Source organism: Cavia porcellus, unplaced genomic scaffold, assembly GCF_034190915.1.
Source record: "Cavia porcellus strain 051 isolate PalLab524CR breed Dunkin Hartley unplaced genomic scaffold, mCavPor4.1 scaffold_18, whole genome shotgun sequence".
NCBI classification, from domain to species: domain Eukaryota; kingdom Metazoa; phylum Chordata; class Mammalia; order Rodentia; family Caviidae; genus Cavia; species Cavia porcellus.
Genome location: NW_026947501.1, coordinates 10,903,577 through 10,925,902, shown reverse-complemented (window position 1 = coordinate 10,925,902; position 22,326 = coordinate 10,903,577). Strand labels below are relative to the sequence as shown.

Below are 22,326 nucleotides of genomic sequence, written 5' to 3'. Positions count from 1 at the left end.
TTCTGTAGATTTTTAAAAAATTATTGTAGCATCAAGTTGTATTATTATCATGTGGTTAGTCTGTGAGATGAGAAAGGAAAAAATTAAGTTGAAGGGATACTTTTTTTTAAAAAAGCCACTCATTTTCCTGATGTGAAATGGCTGAAGAATAAGATACTTTAATATTTAGATAGTCCTTAATTGTAGTGACATTTACCCTGTTAAGTATTTCATAAAGAAAAAATTATGGTGTACACATTTTGTTAGACATGTAAATCACTTATTTCAGGTGTTTTATAATGTCATGAAAATGTTGTATAGTTATAACTAAAATATCTCAAAACTTAAAAACAGACTTCGGTCCAACAGTTTTACATTACAGTGGCATGATCAGATTAATGAACTCACGTATCAAAAACACTGATGGTGCTTAACTACCACCACTTAAGCACCAGCACAGAACAGATGGTCCAAGAAGACACAGGTTTTCACTCCAAATAAAAGAGCAGAAAGCCATTAAAAATGATCGGATTTCTGTTTCTTACAGATACTAGTCAATGAATAAGTAAAGACACAATCCTTAGTCATACAAGAACCAAATCTTGTAAAATTGCTAACTTTTCCTTCATCTTCAAATTTAAAATTTGTGTGTGTATGTACGTACATACACACATGCACACTATGTGTAGTGGTAGATAATGCAATTTGTCATAAGTAGGTCATTTATAATGTGAAATTGCTTAAGGCTGTCTTTCACTGCCATGTTGTATTCAACTTTTGACTGGACAGATTTGAACTATATTGTTAGACTATTTGCCACAGACATTTTTTGCATCGTATAGAAATAGACGGTTGATTTCAGATTCGGTTGTCTTGGAAATAGCTCTGTGTGATTAGAAAAGTAGTTGTTCATAATGCACATGTAATGTATATATAACTTAATAGCTCATTTTTTATTTTAGAATAAGTAGTTTTCAAAAAGAGCTTTATATAATTTCATTAGTTATGATTATTCTGACAATTTTAGCATTTTAAATATTAAAATGAAAAGCGAGCATATTTAGAATACTTAACAATTTAGTGTTAGAGACTTCTGGAGTCATCCATTTAAATTACTATATTGAAGTCTTTATTATACATACATACCTGGAAATACAGCAATGAAAGTGTTTTTATATAAGGTTCACTCTTTTTGTGCAGAGTTCTTTTATCTTGTTTTTAAAAAAATTTTAAATTGTAGTTTAAACTTAGTCTCTTCTGTATTTTGGACTGTAAAATCCTGGCATCGAATCCTAGGTATTAGCTAACACATTAATATTTTCTTATAAGAGAAAAAAATTCACAGTTGTCATGAAGCAAAACATTTTTGTGGAGGCTTAATGCCAAAAGTTTTATAGGGAAAATCAGCTCTGTGTTCTCTCTAGACATTTCAGTTCAGTTGCAGAGTAAAATAAAGACTTGTAAGTTTTTAAACTTTTTTCATTTTTCTTTATTAATATATGTGTGTATGTTGCCTACTTTGATATGTATTAATTTATTCCCTTTTAGACATTATCTGTTAACTTCTTGATAGTATATATACTAAAATTTTCTTTTTTGTACATCTACCTGTATTTCTCTTTACCCTGTCCATCTTGTGTAGTTATCACAAGTTTATGTAAGTGTGTAATCAGTATCTATATTATTATAACTATAAAAGTTTTACTGCAAAGTTAGGTATCATTTTTCTGAAGTTATTAATTGTCTGTTTTTGCGTGCTTCTCTGTACGTTTATTCTTGAACATTCAGCTATCTTTGTTTTTTTCTTTCTTTCTTTCAGGGTGGTATGGCCATAGATACATTCAGCTATCTTTCATAGCAGTGGAACTCAGGATTTATTTCTTATACAGTTACACTGATAGCAGTTCTTGTCACATAAAGAAATTATATCATTAGGGTGAAAGGGCTTGTTTTCCATGATCCTAACATATGTCATTATGACCCTTACTCAGATTAGTCATGCATTAGATGTGGAAATCTGAGCCTTGTAATTGAAAGTTGATTATTTTCTAGGTTCGTGCCTAGAGTGCTTGCTTGTTGTCTTGACTTCCAAGTCCAGAAAATTTATGATAATAGACTACTATATAATAACCATTGATTCTTAAGAAGCAGGGACTTTTTGGTTCTGTTTCCATAATAAAATAGCATCCAGTTAGGTACAGGCTAGATGAGAAATGGAAGCTGGGGGGCTTTGAATGCCAGATTTTAACCTAATAAACCAAAGAACTATACTATTGTGTTAAATTTCTTAATGAGTCTACCAAATCAGAAATCTTCTTCAGTTTTAGGTACTCATTTCTAAGATTTGAATAGTGCAGCACAGTTTTACAAAAGGATTTAGAAAACTTTTTTGTTACCATCTCTTGAGGACCCCTTTCGAGTGTAAGATGAGTTGTAGGTGTTCAATTAGTTTCCCATCAGTTTTTTGAAAAAACTTTCTTCAGCTTAAGTTAAATTTTCATTTTTCTTTAAATTTCTAAAATAGTTCCAGCTAACTCCATTAATGTATAAAAACTAAAATTGAAATTCTTCTTTTATATACTCGGAATTGTCTTGTTAAAAGTTTTTATTGAAAGTTAAGAAATTTACAATTTTTTACAAAAAAATTCTTAAAAGATTTTTTTTTTTGTCCTTTTCTTTTTTATCGGTACCAGGGATCGAACTCACGACTGCCTGCTTGCAAGGCAGGCACTTATGCCGCTGAGCTAAATCCCCAGCCCTTCTTAAAAGATTTTTACCAAATCAAAGAAACTTAAATTTTACAAACTTCCTGATTCTTACATCAGACATCCTGACAAAGGAATAAATTTTGAGATTTCACACAAAAAGTATTGGATGAATAACTTAAAAAGAAACTTGAAAACTTTCTTCGAGGGCTAGGAATATAGCTTCGTGGTAGAACACTGATCTAGCTGTACAAGACCCTGGATTTGGTCACTAGCACCACAGAAAACCAGTAACACTTTTATTGAAAAAAATCACCTTAAAGTCAACAGAAACTTTCTAACAGCTTTGTGTCACAAAGATAATGTTTACATTGTAAAATTTGTTAGATCAGAATGAAATCCCCACAAGTGTATTTAAACACTTAGAATTCCGAAATATAATCCAAATTGTATATTGTCATGTGGTAATGGACTTATACTATAAATATATATGTGTGTGCGTGTATATTTATATATATATAGACATATATATATATAGACATATATATATATGTTTTAGTTTATACACATTTTCAGTAGTGTTAAATCTTTGCTGCTAGATTTAAATACACAGTTTTATAATAAAGTATCAACTTTATTATAAAACGGTAATGAACTGGTAAGAAAAAGAAAACTAAGCATTTGTGGTAAGAACACTTTTTTAGCATGTGTAAAATCCTGGGTCCAGTCCCCAGTACCACGAAAAAGGAAAAAGGAAAATTATTATTTTGAGTTTGGTCACTCACTATGAAAACAGAATTGGGTTATATTCAAACATAATAAAACAATGGTTTTTGTACACGTGATTTTTATAGGTAACATTACTGAAACCTATCATTGGTCTGTTTTCCTAAATGATCCTATAAAGGGAGAGATCTAAAATACAGTAAATATAGTTGGGCTCTTTAATTATGAATTTGGACTTTATTTTCTGTTTTGTAGTGAATCTAGGTATCACTAAAGTATTTTCTGGGTCAAACGTTATCAGTGTGTAAATAGAAACAGTCATGGGTGAGGCAATTAAGGAGCTTCAAATATATAGTAAAATAAAAATAAAAAGGTGAATTAAGGTAGAAATCTGAGGTGCGGGGCTGGGGATTTAGCTCAGCGGCATAAGCACCTGCCTTGCAAGCAGGTGGTTGTGAGTTCGATCTCTGGTACTGATAAAAAAAATGAAAAAGACAGAAAAAAAAAAAAAGAAATCTGAAGTGCTTGCTGAATGTCTGTGATTCCACGTGAAACTGTAGGTAGACGTAACATTTTTGTTACTAATGTTCCTACTTTTTTCCCGGTTTACAAATGCACTTTTCTCCACAACAATAGTATGCTAACCAAACTTTTGTACATTAATATGGCCAGTATTGTAGGTAGTCAGTGAGTATGTATTTAACTCACTGACTAAAAATGTACCGCAGTTGATTACATAAAGCAGGATTTTTCCCTTTAACTGAGTTTTTAGCCCTGAATTCCCAACCATGCTGCTGTTTGTCTTTGTTTGCCATGACACATGAGCTAATGTCTATGATATAGTCTCTTTGTTTTTATAAGTAGTTCTGGTTGGTGCTTTTTATTTTAGAGGCCCACTTTTCCATTGACATTCTCATTTGCCTTGTGCTGTTCTGAGTTTATTCATTATTTCCCTTGCAGTCAGCATAAGTAAGTCATAGATCAGATTTAGCCTGCTCTGCTAATATTCTTGCTTGTTTTGTATAGCCAAACTGAAATTTAGGACTCAGCTATTCAACTCATCTTTAAGACAAAAACCTTAAGAGAGAGAAGGTGTCTGTTCCAGCTTGACAAATGTGTTGTTAGTTTGGGGAGTGTCATCTTAACTTTTTTTGGAAAGCAATAATTTTTAAAAAAATTTTTTTAAATTTTACTTTGAAAGTAGTAAAGTACAACAGATCAATCACATATATCAAAATAAAATGAAATACAAAACATTATATAACTTACCAAAACAGAATATTAAATAGAGCAGTACCATTAATCAGAATAGAGCAAAACAGTAATAAAAATATTTGCCTTCAAAGAGATGGTAGAAAGAAATCCCCCTTATTTACTATGGTCAGCCTCCCAACAGATGCTCAGATTTCTGGTTTCCATTTGCTGTCGGGGTGGGGGGGAAGTGCAGGAGAGGGCTAGTAGGGGAAGTGGGATGGTTGACTCTAGCCCATGCAACAGTAGGTTCACTATTGCTTACCAGGGAGGCAGGCTGGTTGCTTGGTTTCCCAGCGTCCTAGCTTCCAACATGGTGTGGATCTCAGAAGACACTGGTGGTTCTCTCCCTCGGAAAGCAACAATTTTAAAAAACACTTTGCTTAGCCTCCACTCATAGATTCTTATTTTTATTGAAACAACATTTGTGTTAGGAAACATGCTAACTTTTAAAAATAACAATGTCAGCCAGATACTGTCTCTCTCTGAAGAAGCTTACAGTATAATTAAAAAACTGAGAGTCCAAAGGGCAGTTAAATATGAAAAGAATTATGTGGAAGAAAGGGGAATAGTTGTTACTCAATGGGGATGTGGATGAGAGAGAATAAAATGTAGGATTTTGAAGATAGTTATTAAGATGCATACAATATAACTCCCTCCCATTGGCATATTCAAGGAGAAAGATCAGATAGAAGTTATATTCAGGAAAAACAAGATAAGATTCAGCACTCATTTAGATATAGAAGAGGAACTCAGCAACCGTTCAGATATGGAAGGAGACAGTCTGATAGCTTGGTTTTGTGTCTGGGGAGGCAGAACATTATGGCCTGGAGTGCATGGTGGATCAAGCTATTCACCTCATGGCAGCTGGGAAGCAAAAGAAGAGGAAGAAGAGGGCTGAAGGCCCAAAAATATTCTTCACACATACCCCAGTGACCCAAGATCTTACACCAGACACTACCTTTTAAAGTTCTATCACCTCCCTATGTCACCAAGCTAAGTACTAAAGAATTTAACACATAGGCCTTGGGGAACAAACCATAACAGAAGATATTCATTAGAAAGTTACAGCAACTATCATGTGTTAGTAGTGATTGTTTTAGTTACTTTTCTCTTGTTGCTGAGACAAGATACCCAACACCTAAAATTAGTGGTGGAGGTTTAAGTCCAAATTGCCTGGCTCAGAGGCAGGACGGCACATGGCAAACGGGCGACAGTTGATGGCAGTGGAAGATACCAAAAGCACCAAGAGCAAAAGGGGCGAAAGGACAAAAGGAAGAAGCAAGCTTCTTTCTCTCCCTTGTACTGTATGTAAGCTACTCACTGCAGGGCAAGTGCAGCGCTCACACTGCCAACCCTAGCACTAGACAGTGAACCAGTCACAAACTCTAGGTTCACCCATGACCACATGAGACTTCAGGGGGACATCCAGACACAAACCTAATAGTGATAAAAGGAAGTAAGTTTTTTAAAACCCCATTAAATAAGGATGTTACCTCCATACTATTTATTAATGCAGTGAGTAAAGATATATAAATGAGATACAAGATTGGAAGACTAGTTGTCTGCTGATGGTATAGTTTCCTTCTTAAAACCTAGAAGAGAAAATGAAAAATCTCAAAAACAAACTTGGGATTTGAAAAGTGATTAATTGGATGTTCAACTTTTAAAAAAATAACTGCAGTTTTCCTGTTATACACTAGGAATTATCAAGTAGTCAGTGTAATAGAAAAAGTCTATTTCACAGATGTAACAAAAACCCGAGAAAGAAAAAAACGTAAATGTACAAAACCTTTGTTGGGAAATTTCAAATTTTATTGATGGCAGTAAAATGTCCGTTTCTAAGCAGGTAATTTTACTAATTATATCTCAATTTGAGGTTTTTCATAGAACCTTTAAAGATTTACTCTAACATTCATAGAAAAATATATGTAATTAAATTTAAAAAATAAAACAAGAAAGGAGAAAGTCTTGACATGATAAAATTGAGTAAACAATAAAACTGTAGTACAGAAAAAGGCTTTTAAAGTTATAGGATATCTTTTCTAGGGTATCTTAATCGCAGTTCTTGTTGCTGAGACAGAAGGTTAATTTTGGCTTACATTGTGTAAAGGTTTCAGGCCATATAGTTCTGTCTCCAAAGTGGGATGGAATGGTGATAAGTCTGCTCTTGGAAGGCTGCTCATTGTATGGCAGCCAGTAGGAGACAGAGTGGAGGAGGAGGAGACCGGAAGGGAGATGTACCCTTCCAGGTTGTGCTCTGGAGACCCACTTCCTTAACCAAACCCTACCTCCTGATGACAGATTAGCCATAATGTTTCCATAACTCACTCAACCTCCAACGTCCCACTTACGAGCACATGAGACACCTAGATACACATTGTAAGGTAGCAGGAGACTGATAGGTTAATGGCAGAGCACAGGCTCCAAAAGTAGGCCTGTACTTATATGGGAATGTGGTATATCATAGAGATCAGTGGTAAACGCTAACATTTTTAGGGTAAGTAGTGTTGGGATAATTGTTACTATGGAAGAGCTGTAAATTATATTCAGGCAGATCTGTAAGAGCACCAGCAACCAACCTATTAAAATACTAAAGTTTAGAATGTTTGTCCCAAAGAGCATTACACAGACATTGACCCAGTCCATATATAACCAGTTTCACATTAGCAAGTACTTTTTTAAAATAAAATCTTTCTTTCAGTAGCAAAGATTAAAACATCTAGGAGCAAGTCTTCCAATCAAGACTTTCCTGGAGAAAATTCTAAAGAAGTTACTATTTTAATTAAAAAGTTACTCAAATTATTTTCAATAAAGAAGATTACTGGAAAGCTGAATGAATAGACAGATACTCTTTGCTCATTAGTAGGGAGAGTATGACGTAAAGTTGTCAGTTATCCCTTTAATTTTCAGATCATTGTCCCAGTTGAAATCCTAGCAATGCATTTGTTTATGAAGACTGAAAAACTGATCCTAAAATTGTTGGGACCATAAATAATTTAGTAATAATTTAGATGAGTTCCAAAATAACTTAACCAGAGTCTTGCTGTATCAGACAGAGATACACAGAAAAAAGCCCAGCACAGGGCACATGCCTGTAATCCCACTACTCTAGAAGTACTGAAGAAGCAAGACTCCAAGTTTCAATCCAACATGGGCACCTTAGCAAGACCTCGTCTCAACAGGACTGGAGGTGGGACTTCAGTGGGACTCCTCAGTACCTAAAAAAAGTAAAAAGATAGAACTATAGTAGTTAAGATGGTATTATTGACATAGGAATGTATAGATGTGTCTAGTGGTAAAAGCAGCACAAAAATAGGCCAAGTTGGGTAAATGGATTCCTTGAACAATGAAAGAGGAAAAGACGTATTAGTTTATTTGATGAATTGGCAGTTTATTTTGGAAAAATACGGTATCATTAATTAAATTATTTCAGATAAAGTAAGAATCAAATTTTATTTGTTTAAAACAGATTGTATAGGAGATAGCTACAGTCTTATAAAGATAAGCTTTCTTAAAATAAGCAGAAAGTAAAAACTTTAAAGGAAAACAAATGAATAAACAGGAAACAAATTAGGAAAAATACCTACAAGAATTTTTTTGCAAACACCTAAATGCATACATACATAAGTAAACACACATACCCTACAAACACTAAGGAAAATCTAACATTCAGTAGAAAAGCAAGTAATATTCAAGGCAAATGAATATAGAGAATTCATAGATGAGGAAATTAAAATGGTCAATAAACATGGAAGATTCTCATGATCAACAATGTAATCAGTTCTCAGTACATAAAAGTGCAAGTGCTTGATACTGGTTCAGCATAATGAAGTATTAAATGAGTGTGAGAAAGTGGAATGTCAGTGAGTATTTCAATCAGAAATGAATTTGTCTTGTGCTTTAATAGTTCTCTTTTTTTGCAGAAACATTGACTATATGATGTGTGTACAGAGAAAATGGGATGCCCATTCTTGCATTGTATGTGATAGATGAAATTCAGAAATAATCTAAATGTCTGTCAGCAAATGAGTAGGAAGCAAGCAGTGTACTTGGTAGCAATTAAAAGGAAAGAGTTGGATCTGTATGAGTTGTAATGGATAGACCTCAAGAAGGATGATAACATGAAAAAACATAGAATGATAAGTATATTAAAATCAGGTATTTTGTGCAAGGCTCTCAGTTCAGTCCATAAGACCAAGGAAAGAAAAGCAGATATTTTCTGTTTATACACATACTAATAAATAGGGGGAAAAGAAGTCAGCATTGTGTAGCAAGGGGTTGACAAGAGATAGTTTGACTTCACCTGTAATATTCTAATTATTTTTACAGGAATACATACAAATATTACTGATAAACATTTTTTATGTTCAAAGAGTAAACTCTTAGAAGCAAATACAGTACACTGCTAAAAGAGGTTAATTGTGGGTAATTGTTTCTGTATTGTGCATTTCTGTGTACTGTTCCTCACTCCTCCCATGAAGCTAAGAAATATTCTTTTTCCATTTTCCTTGTCATTTTCTGGACAGTTTGTCGTAAAGCCAGAAAGTAATACAGAACAAGTTAGACATTTGTGCCAAAGGAAGGGTGCCCATAGAATGTTGGAACCCACGGACAGTGAAACGCAAAAGGGAGTCTCCTGTGTGGCAACTGCAGGGCACCAGCCTGAGCTGTGTGAAGCCCATGTGAGGTGCTGGCTAGATTAAGGGCACCGTAGGGAGGGTAACCTCATGTGGCAAGCGGAAACCAAGTTAGTTTGTAGACGCAGCCTGGTGTGTGGATTCAGAGCCTGAGAGGAGATACCAGATATCAAATAAGATACCGATCTTAGATAGTTTGAAAGAATAACATGAATGAGGAGCTATCCAGTGTGGGAAATGAGAGCATAGAGGGGTTGAGTAGAGTGTCCTGCACAGGGGTGGCTTGATGTGGGATGTCAGAGGTGAATGAGTTCTCCTGGGTGGACTGGAGAATTGATTAGGGTGTGACAGGGTAGATGGTTACAATAAGGTATTGATAAAATAAATACATTAGGGATAATGGAAACAACGTTTTTCACTGTTGGAAGAGTTCGCATTTGGAAAGGAAGAAAATGAATACTAAATGAATACTTTGGTTATGTTGGAATTGGAGGTATTGATGTGAACTGGTGGGTTTCAAAATGTAAACATAGATATTTCTCCTAGATCTACCCAGTAGCATAGCTCAGAAACAGCAACATCTCAGTAACCATGAACACACCTAGGGTTTGAGAATTATTTTTATTTCTATTTTCATTCCTGCTTATGGATCTCATTTTTTGTTTTTGTAATTTTTATTTTATGCTGGACATTGAGATCCTGACTTTGTTGAATGCTTGGGTCTTGTCTCCTTTAAAGAATGACTTTTTTTTTTTTTTTGGTAAATGAGCAGTCAGCTTTATAATATCAAAGCTTTTTTAAGTTTTGTTGGGAAGGCTCTTGAACACACTCGTTAGTTGGTACTGATTCTTAGATACAACTTTTCTGAGGTCTCTACTGACTACTTTGTATATTCATTAAGGTTTCTCTTCTGCTCTGGCAATCATGTCTTAATTCCTCTCTGTACTTACTGCACTTTGAGGATAATTTGGGTTTTGTACTTGTTTTCTGCTTAGCCTTGTGGAATATACACACAAGTTATATTTAGCCAAAATTTGAAAGATAGCTTTTTGGAGCATTTTTTTACTGTAGATCTCTCTGATGCTTTTTGCTGAAAGTTTCAGTCAGTTCTGCCTTTTTGAACTCTCCTTGAATTCAGTGAGACTTGGACCATATTCTTTATTCTGGAAAGTATATTATTTACTGATCCACTAGTGAGAACCCAGATGGAGATTCGTATAGCATTGTACTAAATGCAGTCCAAAGTTTTTTTGTGTGTTTTTTTTTTTTTTTGTCTTTTTCGTTTTTTTTTATCGGTACCAGGGATCGAACTCACGACTGCCTGCTTGCAAGGCAGGCGCTTATGCCGCTGAGCTAAATCCCCAGCCCCCAGTCCAAAGTCTTAAAACAATTTCCATGTTTTGTCCTTGTTTTCTAGGGTGTGTGGGAATGTGTGTGGTAAGAGGGCAGTTTGTTCTCCCTCTTTATGTGACAGCTACTTCCCTCACCCCAGACAAGGTATCACTGTGTAGCCCAAACTGGTCTCAAACTCATCTTTTTCCTCCTGCCTCAGCCTCCCTGAGAGCTAGGATTACAGGTATGCACCACTATGCCTGGATTTCTTTCTCCTATTTGAGCTTACTTTGATTGTGTTACTTTCTCACTTAGTGTTATAAACAGTCTTGTGGGTGGCTGAACTGATCTAAGGCTGGGGATTGATAGTGTGTTTGTATGTGTGGTCGAAGGACAAAATGAAGAAGATACAGGGAGTGCTGGCAGGAGAACAGCAGAAGGAAAGCAGTGATTCTCGATGAAATTAAATATTCTTTCTGGACCATCTTACTACTAACTACATAATTGTCTAGAGAGAAAACTGAAGGCATTAGCGATGCAGTAGATTGTGAAAAAAGGGGGTATTGTAAGGAATGTCCCAGCCACTATATAAGTTCCTGCTTTCTGATTTTCTGACCTTGCCCTTCGCCGGGTGTGTTGTGCTTACCTGCTATTTCACTGGACAGTGTCTTGAACTTGGCTTTTTTGTCCTTATGAGCAGCAGGTCTCATATCTGCTTGTGTTCTGGCTTCAACCTTCTGTCCTCACACTACCACTTTATTCAATTTCACTTCTTAACGTGAAATTCTTCTACCTTCTTAACGGTAGTGTGATTGTTTTTCAACATCAATTTCTACACCCTCAAGATTATTTAGCCCTTTGTTTTCATTGACTCTACAAAATGTGTTCCAAATAAAGAATTACTAGCCTGTTACCGACTGCATTTTTTAATTTTCTCTGGGACATTGCCTGCTCAAATATAATCCCTATTGCTGAGTAAGGATCCATAATAGTGAGTTACTAGCTTGTATTTCAAGTTCTAGATTTAAAGAATATTTATTAGATTATTAGTCCATATTTCACTCTCGTGTTTATTTGGGGATGTGGAAATATAAATAATTCAAAATACTTAAGAGGATTTTCATTTCAGGAATGTGCAGAAAGATTGCTGAAGGGCAACATCTGACTTAGTGTTCAAATGTATTTTACCACCAGTTCAGTAAAATCAAAATGCATTGGTTTTTTGGTTGTGGGTTTTTTTTTTTTTTTTTTTTTTTTTTGTCTGTTTGAGTCAGGGCATCACTCTGCAGTTCAGGCTGACCTTGGGCTTGCTTTGTAGCCCAGTCTGGTTTCAAACTTGCAAATTATTCTCCTGCCTCAGCCTCCCAAGTGCTAGGATTACAGAAGTGCACCACCATGCTTGGCTTTTTGCATTGATACTAATTAGAAGCACAGACTAGATATCAAAGTAATGTGAATGATGCTTTTAGTTAATCAGTTAATGTGGATGAATACATAATTTTTAAAGAAAAACTATTAGTTTTTCTAATAATAGTCATGTTTCAATTTAATTTTAAAGTGTTTTTCAAATTTCTTACAGTAACCCTAAATCGGAGAACCAGAGAGTAAATAAAAAAGTCAACAATGATGCTTCACTTAGAATTCATAATCTATCCATTTTGGTGAGACAGATAAAATTTTATTACCAGGTAAGTGGTCCTTTTAAAAATCTGGTGTTTTAATGACAAATTACATAGTTACATTGCTACGTTATATAGATTGCATCACTCATCTAGCAAATATTGTTTGCCAAGTCCCAGTCTGTTTTCTGGAGATTCTGCAAGTACTTCATAATTGTCTACTATTAAAAGTGATTACTGCATTTCTTATAATATTTTTTAAATTAGTTCTGAGTTTCCTGACGACGCGTATAGTACATTTTCTTAACCTATATTAATTATGCTTTTGAAGAGATTGCTTTTTAATGACTTAAACTTAACATGTGTGCATATTTTAAGTTTTTAAGTATGACTGACTGTTCTTGTACTTTTTTTTTTTTTTGGGTCTTTTTCATTTTATTGGTACCAGGGATCGAACTCACGACTGCCTACTTGAAAGGCAGGCCTTATGCCGCTGAGCTAAATCCCCAGCCCCTGTTCTTGTACTGTTGAAACAAGGTCTCACAAGTCCATTCAGTCTGGGTTGAACTCAGTCCTGCCACAGCCTCTTCCTGCTGGGATTATACACTTGTGTCATCATGCTTGGCTAATATGAGCATTCTTGAGGTTACCATTATGTCTCTAATTATAGCTACCATTAATTTCATTTGTAATTTGTTTCATTTGTGAGTTTTTCTTGTAAATTCCAAACGTGGTACTTCTCAAGCAGTCTTTTCTGTGGTTTTGATTTTTAGTTAAACTTGTTTGTATGATTTGTTATTTGTTAATAATTACATGGCTTGGATTTATTAATTTTGTCTTTTGAACAAATTAGGCTCAATCCCCAGCACTAAATAAATTGTTTTTATTGTTGTTGTTTGTCTAAGCTAACAATTCCCAAATCAATGCTATTCTCTTTTTCTGTTGGATTATCTTATTTCTTGAAAAAAAATATTAGTGGAAGTCTTTTCAAAATGACTGTGGGATTTTCTTGTGTTTCATACTACCCTCAGAAAAAATATTTTAGTACATTTTGATTGTTCTGACTCACCAAAGGAAAATGAATTTGGATAAGTTAGAATTCAAATGTGAATGTCTCAAAAAAAGAACTTTTCATAGGTTGGTGAACATCAGGGTTATATTATGAAAATGATCTCAGAGATAAAACAAAATTGACCTAATTTGCTTAGATAATTGTTCATGTTGGAAAGGTTAAGAGGCATTATTTGAGTCTATAATGTTAGGTAAATTTAGAAGTCAGTATTATTTTGTCTAATTACCTAGAATATACAAAAGCACATTACAAATTACGATGTCATTCACATTTTTCCTCCCCCATTTATCAAATGCCAATCTACATGGTATTGGGGCTATCCTGTTTATAGTATGCCCTGTTTTTCACCAAACTTATGATTCTGATGGAGGGATAACAGCAACCAAACAACCTAATAAAATAATTTGATTGTGATAAATAATACAGATATTAAAAGTAATAGTGTGAGAAGTCTTGATAGAAGCTTGTTGGCAATTCAGACCTAAGTTTTCAGGTCAGCAAATAAATAAATTTTAACTTTTACATAAAAATACCTCAGTTCTTTGTTATTTTTTATTCCTGTGAGGGAAGGATACTGAATTTGAATATCAAAAGATGCAGTTTACAATTAAAAATTTGAGTCCAGTTTTAGGATTCTGTGGGAGCTGGTGTTTTGTATGAGTGTTTTGGCTGCAGTTTAAGTACTAGGAAAAAAATGATTTTACAACCACCATTAGAATAATGATCTGAATCATTTGAGACAAAAAATAAGAGAACTTTACAGTCAGGAAACTGAAATGTATTAGGAATGTTTATATAGTTTCATGTCACTAGTATTAAAAAACAGCTATAGTATCAATAGTCTAGTTTCTATAGAAAGCATGTACTTTTAAAAGTTTTTTCTTATAATCTGTGATAATAAGCAGCCTTTAGAATATTAATAAAATTCAGTAGTCAAGAAACATGGATCATATATATGTATGTATGTCTATCTCACATTTTTTCATTCATCTGTTTGATGGACGTGCAAGCCAATTCCAAGATTTGGCTATTATGAACTATACCAACATAAACATGGGTATGACATCTTTAACTCTTTCAGCAAGATGCCTAGAAGGGAAATATCAGGGTTGACTGGAATTTCTAGTTTTATTTTGTTTAAAAAAAATTGCTTTCCATAGTGGTTGTGCTAGTTTGCATTCCCCCCAGCAGTATAAGGGGATTCCTTTCTCTGCAGTCTTAGCAGTGTTTGTTTTATTGGATTTCTTGAGAATAAGTACTCTTTCTGGAATAAGATGGAATTGCAATGTTGTTTTAATTTGTATTTCTTTCATAGTCAGTTATGTTGGACATTTTTTTCATGTATTTGAGAAATATCTTTTCATTTCAATTTTCCATTTTTTAATTAGGTCTTTTGTTAGGGAAAGTTTAATTTGTTGTTGTTCTTTTTATATGCTATATGTTCGTATTTTTCTCGAGTAACTGGCAAACTTTTTCCCCATTCTATAGTTTGTTTCCTTTGCTGTGCAGAAGCTTTAATTTTGTGATGTTATTTCTTGAGCAGTTTGGAATTCTGTTCAAAAAATTCCCTTATCTGTGTCTTAATGTTTTTAAGAGCTTTATCTATTTTGTCTTCCAGAAGATTGTTTCTGTTTTCATGTTTAGGTCTAAATGCATTTTTATTTTAGTCCATGGTGAGGGATACAGGTCTAGGTTCATTCTTCTGCGTGGATGTAACCATTTTTCCCAGAACTAATTGTTACAGAGGCTATCTTTCTTCCAGCATAAGGTTTTTGCCCCTTTGTCCAAGACCAGATGGCTGAATGCGCCTGGGGTTGTTTCTGCATTCTGCTCCATTAATCTGCATGTCTCTTTTTGTAGCTTCGAAATAACTTGAAATGTGGGATTATTATGTCTCCTGCTTTGCTCTTGTTACTCAGGATTTCTTTTGCTGTATTGAGTCTCTTCCAGTTCCGTATGTAATGAAATTTTTTTTTTAAGTTCTATGAGGAATGCTGTTGGTACTTTGATTGGGAGTGCAGTAAATCTCTGTATCTGTTTTGGTAGTACAGTATGGCCATTTTGATAATATTGGCTCTTCTTACTCAGGAGCAGCTTTTGTTTTGTTTAGTTGTTTTTTTTTTTGTTTTGTTTTGTTTTTTTTTGAGGAAAGGTCTCGCTGTGTGGTCCAGGCTGGCCTGAAACTCCCAACATTCCTGCCTCATCCCCCAAGTGCTGGAATTACAGGTTTACAGGCATGAACCACCACGCCTGGCATCTTTTTATTTTCTGATGTCCTCTTTGATCTCCTTTTTTAGAGTGCTCTGACTTCTATGGTTAGGTATTTTACTTCTTTGATTAGGTTAGTATTTAATTTTGTTTGTTTGTTTGTCTTTTGTTTTTGGTTTCAGGGATTGAACTCACGACCTCACATTTGCCAAGCAGACACTTATGCCACTGAGCTAAATTCACAGCCTAGTATTTTTATTTTTTGAAGCTATCATGAGTGTTTTCCCAAATTTTTTTTTCATGGATTCACTTTGGTGTATAGGAACTCTGTTGACTTTTGTGTGTGGGTTTTGGATCCTGCTATATTGCTGAGTTTGTTAGTTACTTCTAGCAGTCTTTTGATGGACTTTTTGGATCTTCGCTGTAAAAGATTGTGTTGTTTTCTATATATGTTCCTTTTATTTCTTTCTCGTGTGATTGCTCTGGCTAGTTTTAAGTACTGTATTTAGCAAGAATGGTGAGAGTGGACATCATCTGTGTTGTATTCTTGATTTTAGAGGAAGAGCTTTCAGTTTTCCTCATGTAACACAATGGTGGCAGTGGTTTGTTGTAAATGGCTTTTATTATACTGAGATAAAATTCTTCTATGTGTTTTCTTCAGATTTTTAAAAAATCATACATAGGTGTCTTCTGCATATGCTAAGGTAGTCCTGTGATTTTTATTTTTTGTCCTTCTGTTTATGTGATGTATTACATTTATTGGTTTGCAAATGTTCAGCCATCGTTGGGTAAAGCCAACTTGATCAGGCACATGATATTTTTATTTTTTATTTTTTATTTTTAAAAAATTTTTATTTAAAGAAAGACTAAAAACAAAGTAGGTAGAAATAATACATATGTTCAGAGAAAAAAATAAACAGAAAATCACTAGTTGATGTTTACACATTGTCATTTTACACGTAGTTGTTCAAGGTACAAAAATGGAACATGTAAAGTGAGAATTCAGACAGTGAGACTGCAAACAGTTCTGTTCAACTGTCCAACAAAAACTTAGTAACATGGTTGTCAATCCTATACACTTAAACATACACGCAGTTGTCCATATCTACATCACATGATCTTTTTAATGATGTGTTGCATTCTATGTGCCAGTATCTTGCTGAAGATTTTTACATCTATATTGATTAAAGAGATTAGCCTGCAATTTTGTTTTTTATCTGAGTCCTTGTCTGGTTTTTGAATTAAGATAATGCTAGTTAACTTTCAGGAATGAGTTTGGTAGTATTCCTTTGCTTTCAATATCATTGAAGAATTTGAGGGGCAAGGGCATTGGTGTTAGATACTCACTGAAGTTCTTGTAGAATTCAGCAGTGAATCCATCAAATCCTTTGCTTTTCTTGGTTGCTACAGATTTATTATTATTATTACCACCTCAATTTCATTGCTTGCTACTGGATTATTCAGGTTTTTTATGTCTTCTGGTTCCATATTGGTAATTCATGTATTAAGAATCTAAGCATTTCTCTTAGATTCTCCAATTTATTAGAGTACTATACAGAGTAGTTGTTAATTTTCTGAATTATCTCCTTTTTTTTTTTTTTTTATGACCACAGTTCTCCAAATCCTTTTGGACTATATTTCTACTGAGACAGAATTTCTAGTTATTCTAATAACATTTGGCTTTAATGACCCTGGAAATGTTCAAAATCTCTCCATTTGAATCTTTACATATCTTTAAAACTTTTATTAACCTCTTAATCTCTCCCTGTTTTATTTTTATTTTTAGCATTCATCAGTAATAATACTTAATTTCTGTCTACTCTTATTAAAATGTAAATTCAGTGAGAGCAAGAATTTCAGTGTATTTGCCACTATATTTCCAGTACTTGATAAATATTTGTTGAATGAGTGACAGTTTTGTTCAAACTTTGTTCAAACTTTTTCCCTTCAGTTGCCTGACCAGAATTCTTTAGCCATGACTGCTATAGTTCTTATGTCTTAAGTAACAAAATGAAATTTTCTTTTCTAGTTCAAATACATATATTATCTTTGAATTGTCAATTAATTTGTTTCTCTGAATAAAGTCATATTCATCTTCAACTCACTAATATATATTTTTCTACATATTTAATACTTTAATAATGAATATCTCTAGAGCCAGGTGAAGTCAAGTGGGTTTAAGGATTACAGATTAAAGTGTGGCGATAGCAGTCAGTTTTTTAGCTGTATACATATCTTTTATGCTGTGGGTTAGGAAGCTGCGAGCAGGGAGAAACAGCCAGACTCACCCCTGAACACCTGCTGCCATAGGAAGGCTTGTCTCCTGTAGGCAGTCAGCACAGGCAGGGAAAGGAGCCAGACTTGGCCTTGTGTGCCCACCACCATCCTGATGCTTGCTTCCCTCAGGTGCCCAGTGTGGACAGGAAGGAACAGGCCATCAGAGATGCTTGTTTCCTATGGGCAGCCAGCATAGGCCAAGAGAACCAGGTGGACATGCCCCTGTGCACCTACCACAATTATAGGGGTCTCCGTGTTGCCACACAGGCTGAGAGAAGCAGCGACTCTGCCACCACACATCCATGGCCATCAGGGAGGCCTCAGTGTAGCCTTCTAGGTCTGGAGAGGCTTGACCCATGTCCTACTGCCTCCCTGGGCATCTTGGTTCAGAGAGGCCCAGGATTCTGGCCCATTCCTCTACACTGTGGAGAGGTAGCCACTGTGGGAAGTGCCTGGAAACCAGCTTGTTGGGAGGAACCCAGGAAGATGCTGGGATGAGGGAGCACAGGGCAGTCTCAGGCCTCCAGCCCACACAGAACAAGTCTGGGAGATAAGACATGGGAGAGAGTGGAAGTCACATAAGATAAGGAAGAGGAGCACGAGAGAATGATGGAAACCTTGAATGAACAATATGTGAGGGAATCAAGATGCATGAGACAGATTCAAGGAGATATCCAGGAAATTAAAAACTCCATCAAAAGCTGGCAAAGCCACTTGAAAGAGATTGAAAATAAACTTTCACACTTTGACAAGAATGCAGCTTGCAATTGTAAAAGAAAAGATCTCTTAAAAATAACAAGGAACCAAGAATTCAACAGCTGCAAGATGATGCAAAGAAAAATGATTTTAAGAGTGATAGGTGTCAGCAAAATAGTGGGGCCAACACAAATGACTTGAAGGGACTGTTTACAGAATAGCGGAAGCTTCCCTACATGGGAAAGGGACCTAGCATACAGATATGTGAGGCATATAAAACTCCAATTTACCATAGCCAAGCTAAAGCTACACCCAAACATATAATGGTCAGGATCCCAGAAATTCAGCACAAGAACAGTACTGGGAGCTGTTGGAGAGAACACATAAATCACCTATAAAGGAAAGCCTATTAGAATCACAGCGGGCACAAACCATTGAGTCAAGAAGAGTTTGGAGTGAAGTGTTTTAAGTCCTGAAAGAAAACAGCTTCCAACCTGGATTGATGTTCCCTGCAGAACTGTCTTTCAAAATTGTTGGAGGGATAGGATGCTTCTGTGATAAAGAACAACTGAAGGAATTCATTACCACCAAATCAACCCTAAGAGAGTACTGAAAGATATTCTAGAGAGAGAAAGATGACCATGGTTCCAAGAATAGCAGCAGAAAGGGATCACCAAACACGACAGGCAGCTGAATGAAGGAGAACTCAAGTAAGAAGCCAACAGCAGGAGGATAACATGGCAGAGACCAGCCATGTGCATGGCCTCAATTCACCAATGAAAAGAAACCCAGGAGAGAGTGGATTGGGAAACAAGGTCCATCAATAAGCTGTATACAAGAAACACATTTAACTCAAGGGGAAATTCAAGAGTCAGAGAAGAGAATCGTTCCATGTGACAGGAAACCAAAGAATGGATAAGAAAGATAATATATTCATACAATGGAAAGCTACTCAGCTATAAAGAAGGATAATCTTGAGGCCCTTGTAGGTAAATAGATGCAACTTGAGATAGTGCTCATGGGTGAAATGGTTTTGACTCAAGGGTGAACATTGTGTTATCTCCTAGCATGAAAGACTGAGGAGTAGTGGGATACAAAATGTGTGGTGGATATTGTGAGGCTGACAGGGGAGGAGATGTCTAAAGAGGGAGGGTAATGGCCACTGTTGATTTCCTGTTGTCTTGTTTTGAATTCCTGTGGTGTTTGCATAGTTTTGTTAGGTTTGCTTTTATTCTGTCTTGTTTTGGTTGATTTTACTGTGTCTGGTGGTGTGGGCAACTGTTTTGAAGACAACAGAATGTATTGTGGTGGCTACTGTTGATTTCCTATTATCTTGTTTTGAGGTCCTTTAACGCTTTCACTCTTTCATTTTGATTGGTTTTATTCTGTTTTGTTATGTCTGATAGTACGGACATTGTTCTGAGAAAACAGGACATTGTAGTAACAATGTTAATTTCCTATTTTGTTTTGAAGTCAAGTCCTGTATCACTTTCATGGTTCTGTTTCATGAGCTTTATTCTATTTTGTTTGGTTTGGTTTTTTTCTCTTTAAAATTAAAAAAAAATTGGGTTAGGGAAATAAAAGGAGTTTTTATAAATACATAGTTGGATGGTCTGAAGAAGACAGAGAAGTCAGGTAGCGATTTTTTTTGAGACAAGGTCTCACTATATAGTTTAGGCTGGCCTTACACTCATGGCAGTCCTGCCTCAGTCTCCCAAATGCTGAGATTGCAGGCATATACCACCACCTCTGGCTCCAATGTAGAAATTTTAAAACAATTTACTTTAAAAACTATTTGTATAGACCTAAAAATTAAAAATTAACACTTTCAGACATTAAAATCTAAACTTGAAAATAAAAAACTAGGGGCTAAGGATTTTAGCTCAGTGGCATAAGTGCCTGTCTTGCAAGCAGGCAGTCGTGAGTTCGATCCCCGGTACTGATAAAAAGAAAAAAGACAAAAATTAAAAAAAAAAAGAAAAGAAAAAAGAAAAAACTATAAAAGGTAAATTTATCCCATTAACTCTAATGCTTCATAACCTCTAACACCTTAAAATATTATACGTTTATTTTCTAATCTCCTCAGCAAATGACATGTATATTTCAAGTCCTGGAGCTAAATTTAAGCCTTAGCATTAGGTGTATTACTAGACATTTACGTTCTGTCCAAGAATACCTATTTTGGGCTGGGGATTTAGCTCAGCGGCATAAGTGTCTGCCTTGTAAGCAGGCAGTCGTGAGTTCGATCCCTGGTATCGATAAAAAAGGAAAAAGACAAAAAAAAAATACCTATTTTTAAGTGACATGGAGTAAGTTTAAACTTTGAAATTTGTTATCATCTAAAAAAAATCAGGCTTAATGGGATAAAAGTCAGTTATGTTAACCGAAGGTTTTTAATGATCCATATGACAAAAGGGTGCACGAGGTTGCTTTTATCATTGTGGGAAGATTGCTTTAGCGTGGGAGCATGGAGAAACAACATAGACAAGGAGAACTGCTGAGGAAGAGGGAGCGGGAAAAATAGCGGGTCATATTGAAAGTTACCACGCGCTTGGATTTTCTTGTTTATAACAGTGTACTCACACAAATATTACACAGTAAATCGGTAAAATTAATTACCTTGGAAAATACTGATATTCTAATTGATTTGTAAATTTTAACTCAAAATATTACTCTTTATTACTCAAAATAAATAGTATAAATAAACTTAATGTTTTATCTGGGAAGTCTTTAAATTGAATTTTTAAAATTATGATCTATTAAAATTTAAAGTATCTGGGTAAGGATTTATTTTTTTGTTTTGTTTTTGTCGTGTGTGGGGGCGGGTACTAGGGATTAAACCAAGGGCCTCATGCATGCCAGGCATGTGTTCTGTCACTGCATTACATCCCCTTCCTGTCCCTTTAAATTTTATTTTGAGACAGACTCAGAGTTGCCCAGGTTGATATTGACCTTGTGATTCTCCTGCCAGTAGCTGAAGTTATAGGCATGTGCCATGATTCCCAGTGGGAGAGAATTTGAAGTCTCTCTTCTGATGTAGGTTGTGTTCATAAAATATGGTACAGATCAAAACAGTGATTGCTTTTTAAAAACTCTAAATTTATAATTTCTTTTAAAAACCTACAATTAAAGTTCTCATAATGTTGCTTCAAAGCAAAGAAACTAAAAATTAGAATAAATTAGAATTAGGGATTTAGCTCAGCAGCATAAGCACCTGCCTGGCAAGTGCTAGGTCGTGAATCCGATTTCCGGTACCAAAAAGAAAAAAGAAAAGGAATAAATTAGAAATCTATTCCTTGAAGTCTTTTTTAGTTGATATATATATAGGGCTATATTATTCCTGACAGGACTTGCTTTTAACCAGAGAATTTATTAAATATCCAAACTCAGTATCTTTCATTGTAGTGATTTTAGCAGTTTTTGAGACATAGTATTACTCAATTTTATTTTTCTAATACAGTAAACATTTTTTTCTTTAAATGCATACATATTTTTGTAGACCTTTAATTAGCTAGTAAGTTATTGTTTGGTTTTGTTTTGTTTTTGTGCCTGAATCGAACTCATGACCCTGCACTTGCAAGGCAGGGTAAGTTATTGTTGAAGAAAAATTTTTTGAACTAATAAATGACTGTGAAGAATTGTAGATGAAACATTAACTTCATCTGGTGCCATGCTTCCCATTAACCATGGACAGAAGCTTCAGTGGTTCTTGAATCTCATGTTTAAAAAGGAGTACCAATTTATATGTGTAGCACTGGAGATTGAAGCCAAGGATCTTGCTGAAAGCACTCTGCTACTGTCCCCGGCCTTTTTAAATTTTA

General features: G+C 35.0%; 1 protein-coding gene across 12 annotated transcripts in view; it reads left to right on the top strand.

The window, feature by feature from the left end:
- The window catches only part of Ccdc88a (coiled-coil domain containing 88A), a 141,581-nt gene that overhangs the window by 13,747 nt on the left and 105,508 nt on the right, over window positions 1-22,326 (top strand). For all 12 annotated transcript variants that reach the window (XR_010040548.1, XM_063229404.1, XM_063229406.1 and 9 more), the window contains exon 3: window positions 12,213-12,321. Coding sequence is in view for 11 of the 12 variants with exons in the window: in XM_063229404.1 (XP_063085474.1) it covers window positions 12,213-12,321 (109 nt within the window). In the remaining variant the exon portion in view is untranslated. The remainder of the gene's footprint in view (window positions 1-12,212; window positions 12,322-22,326) is intronic.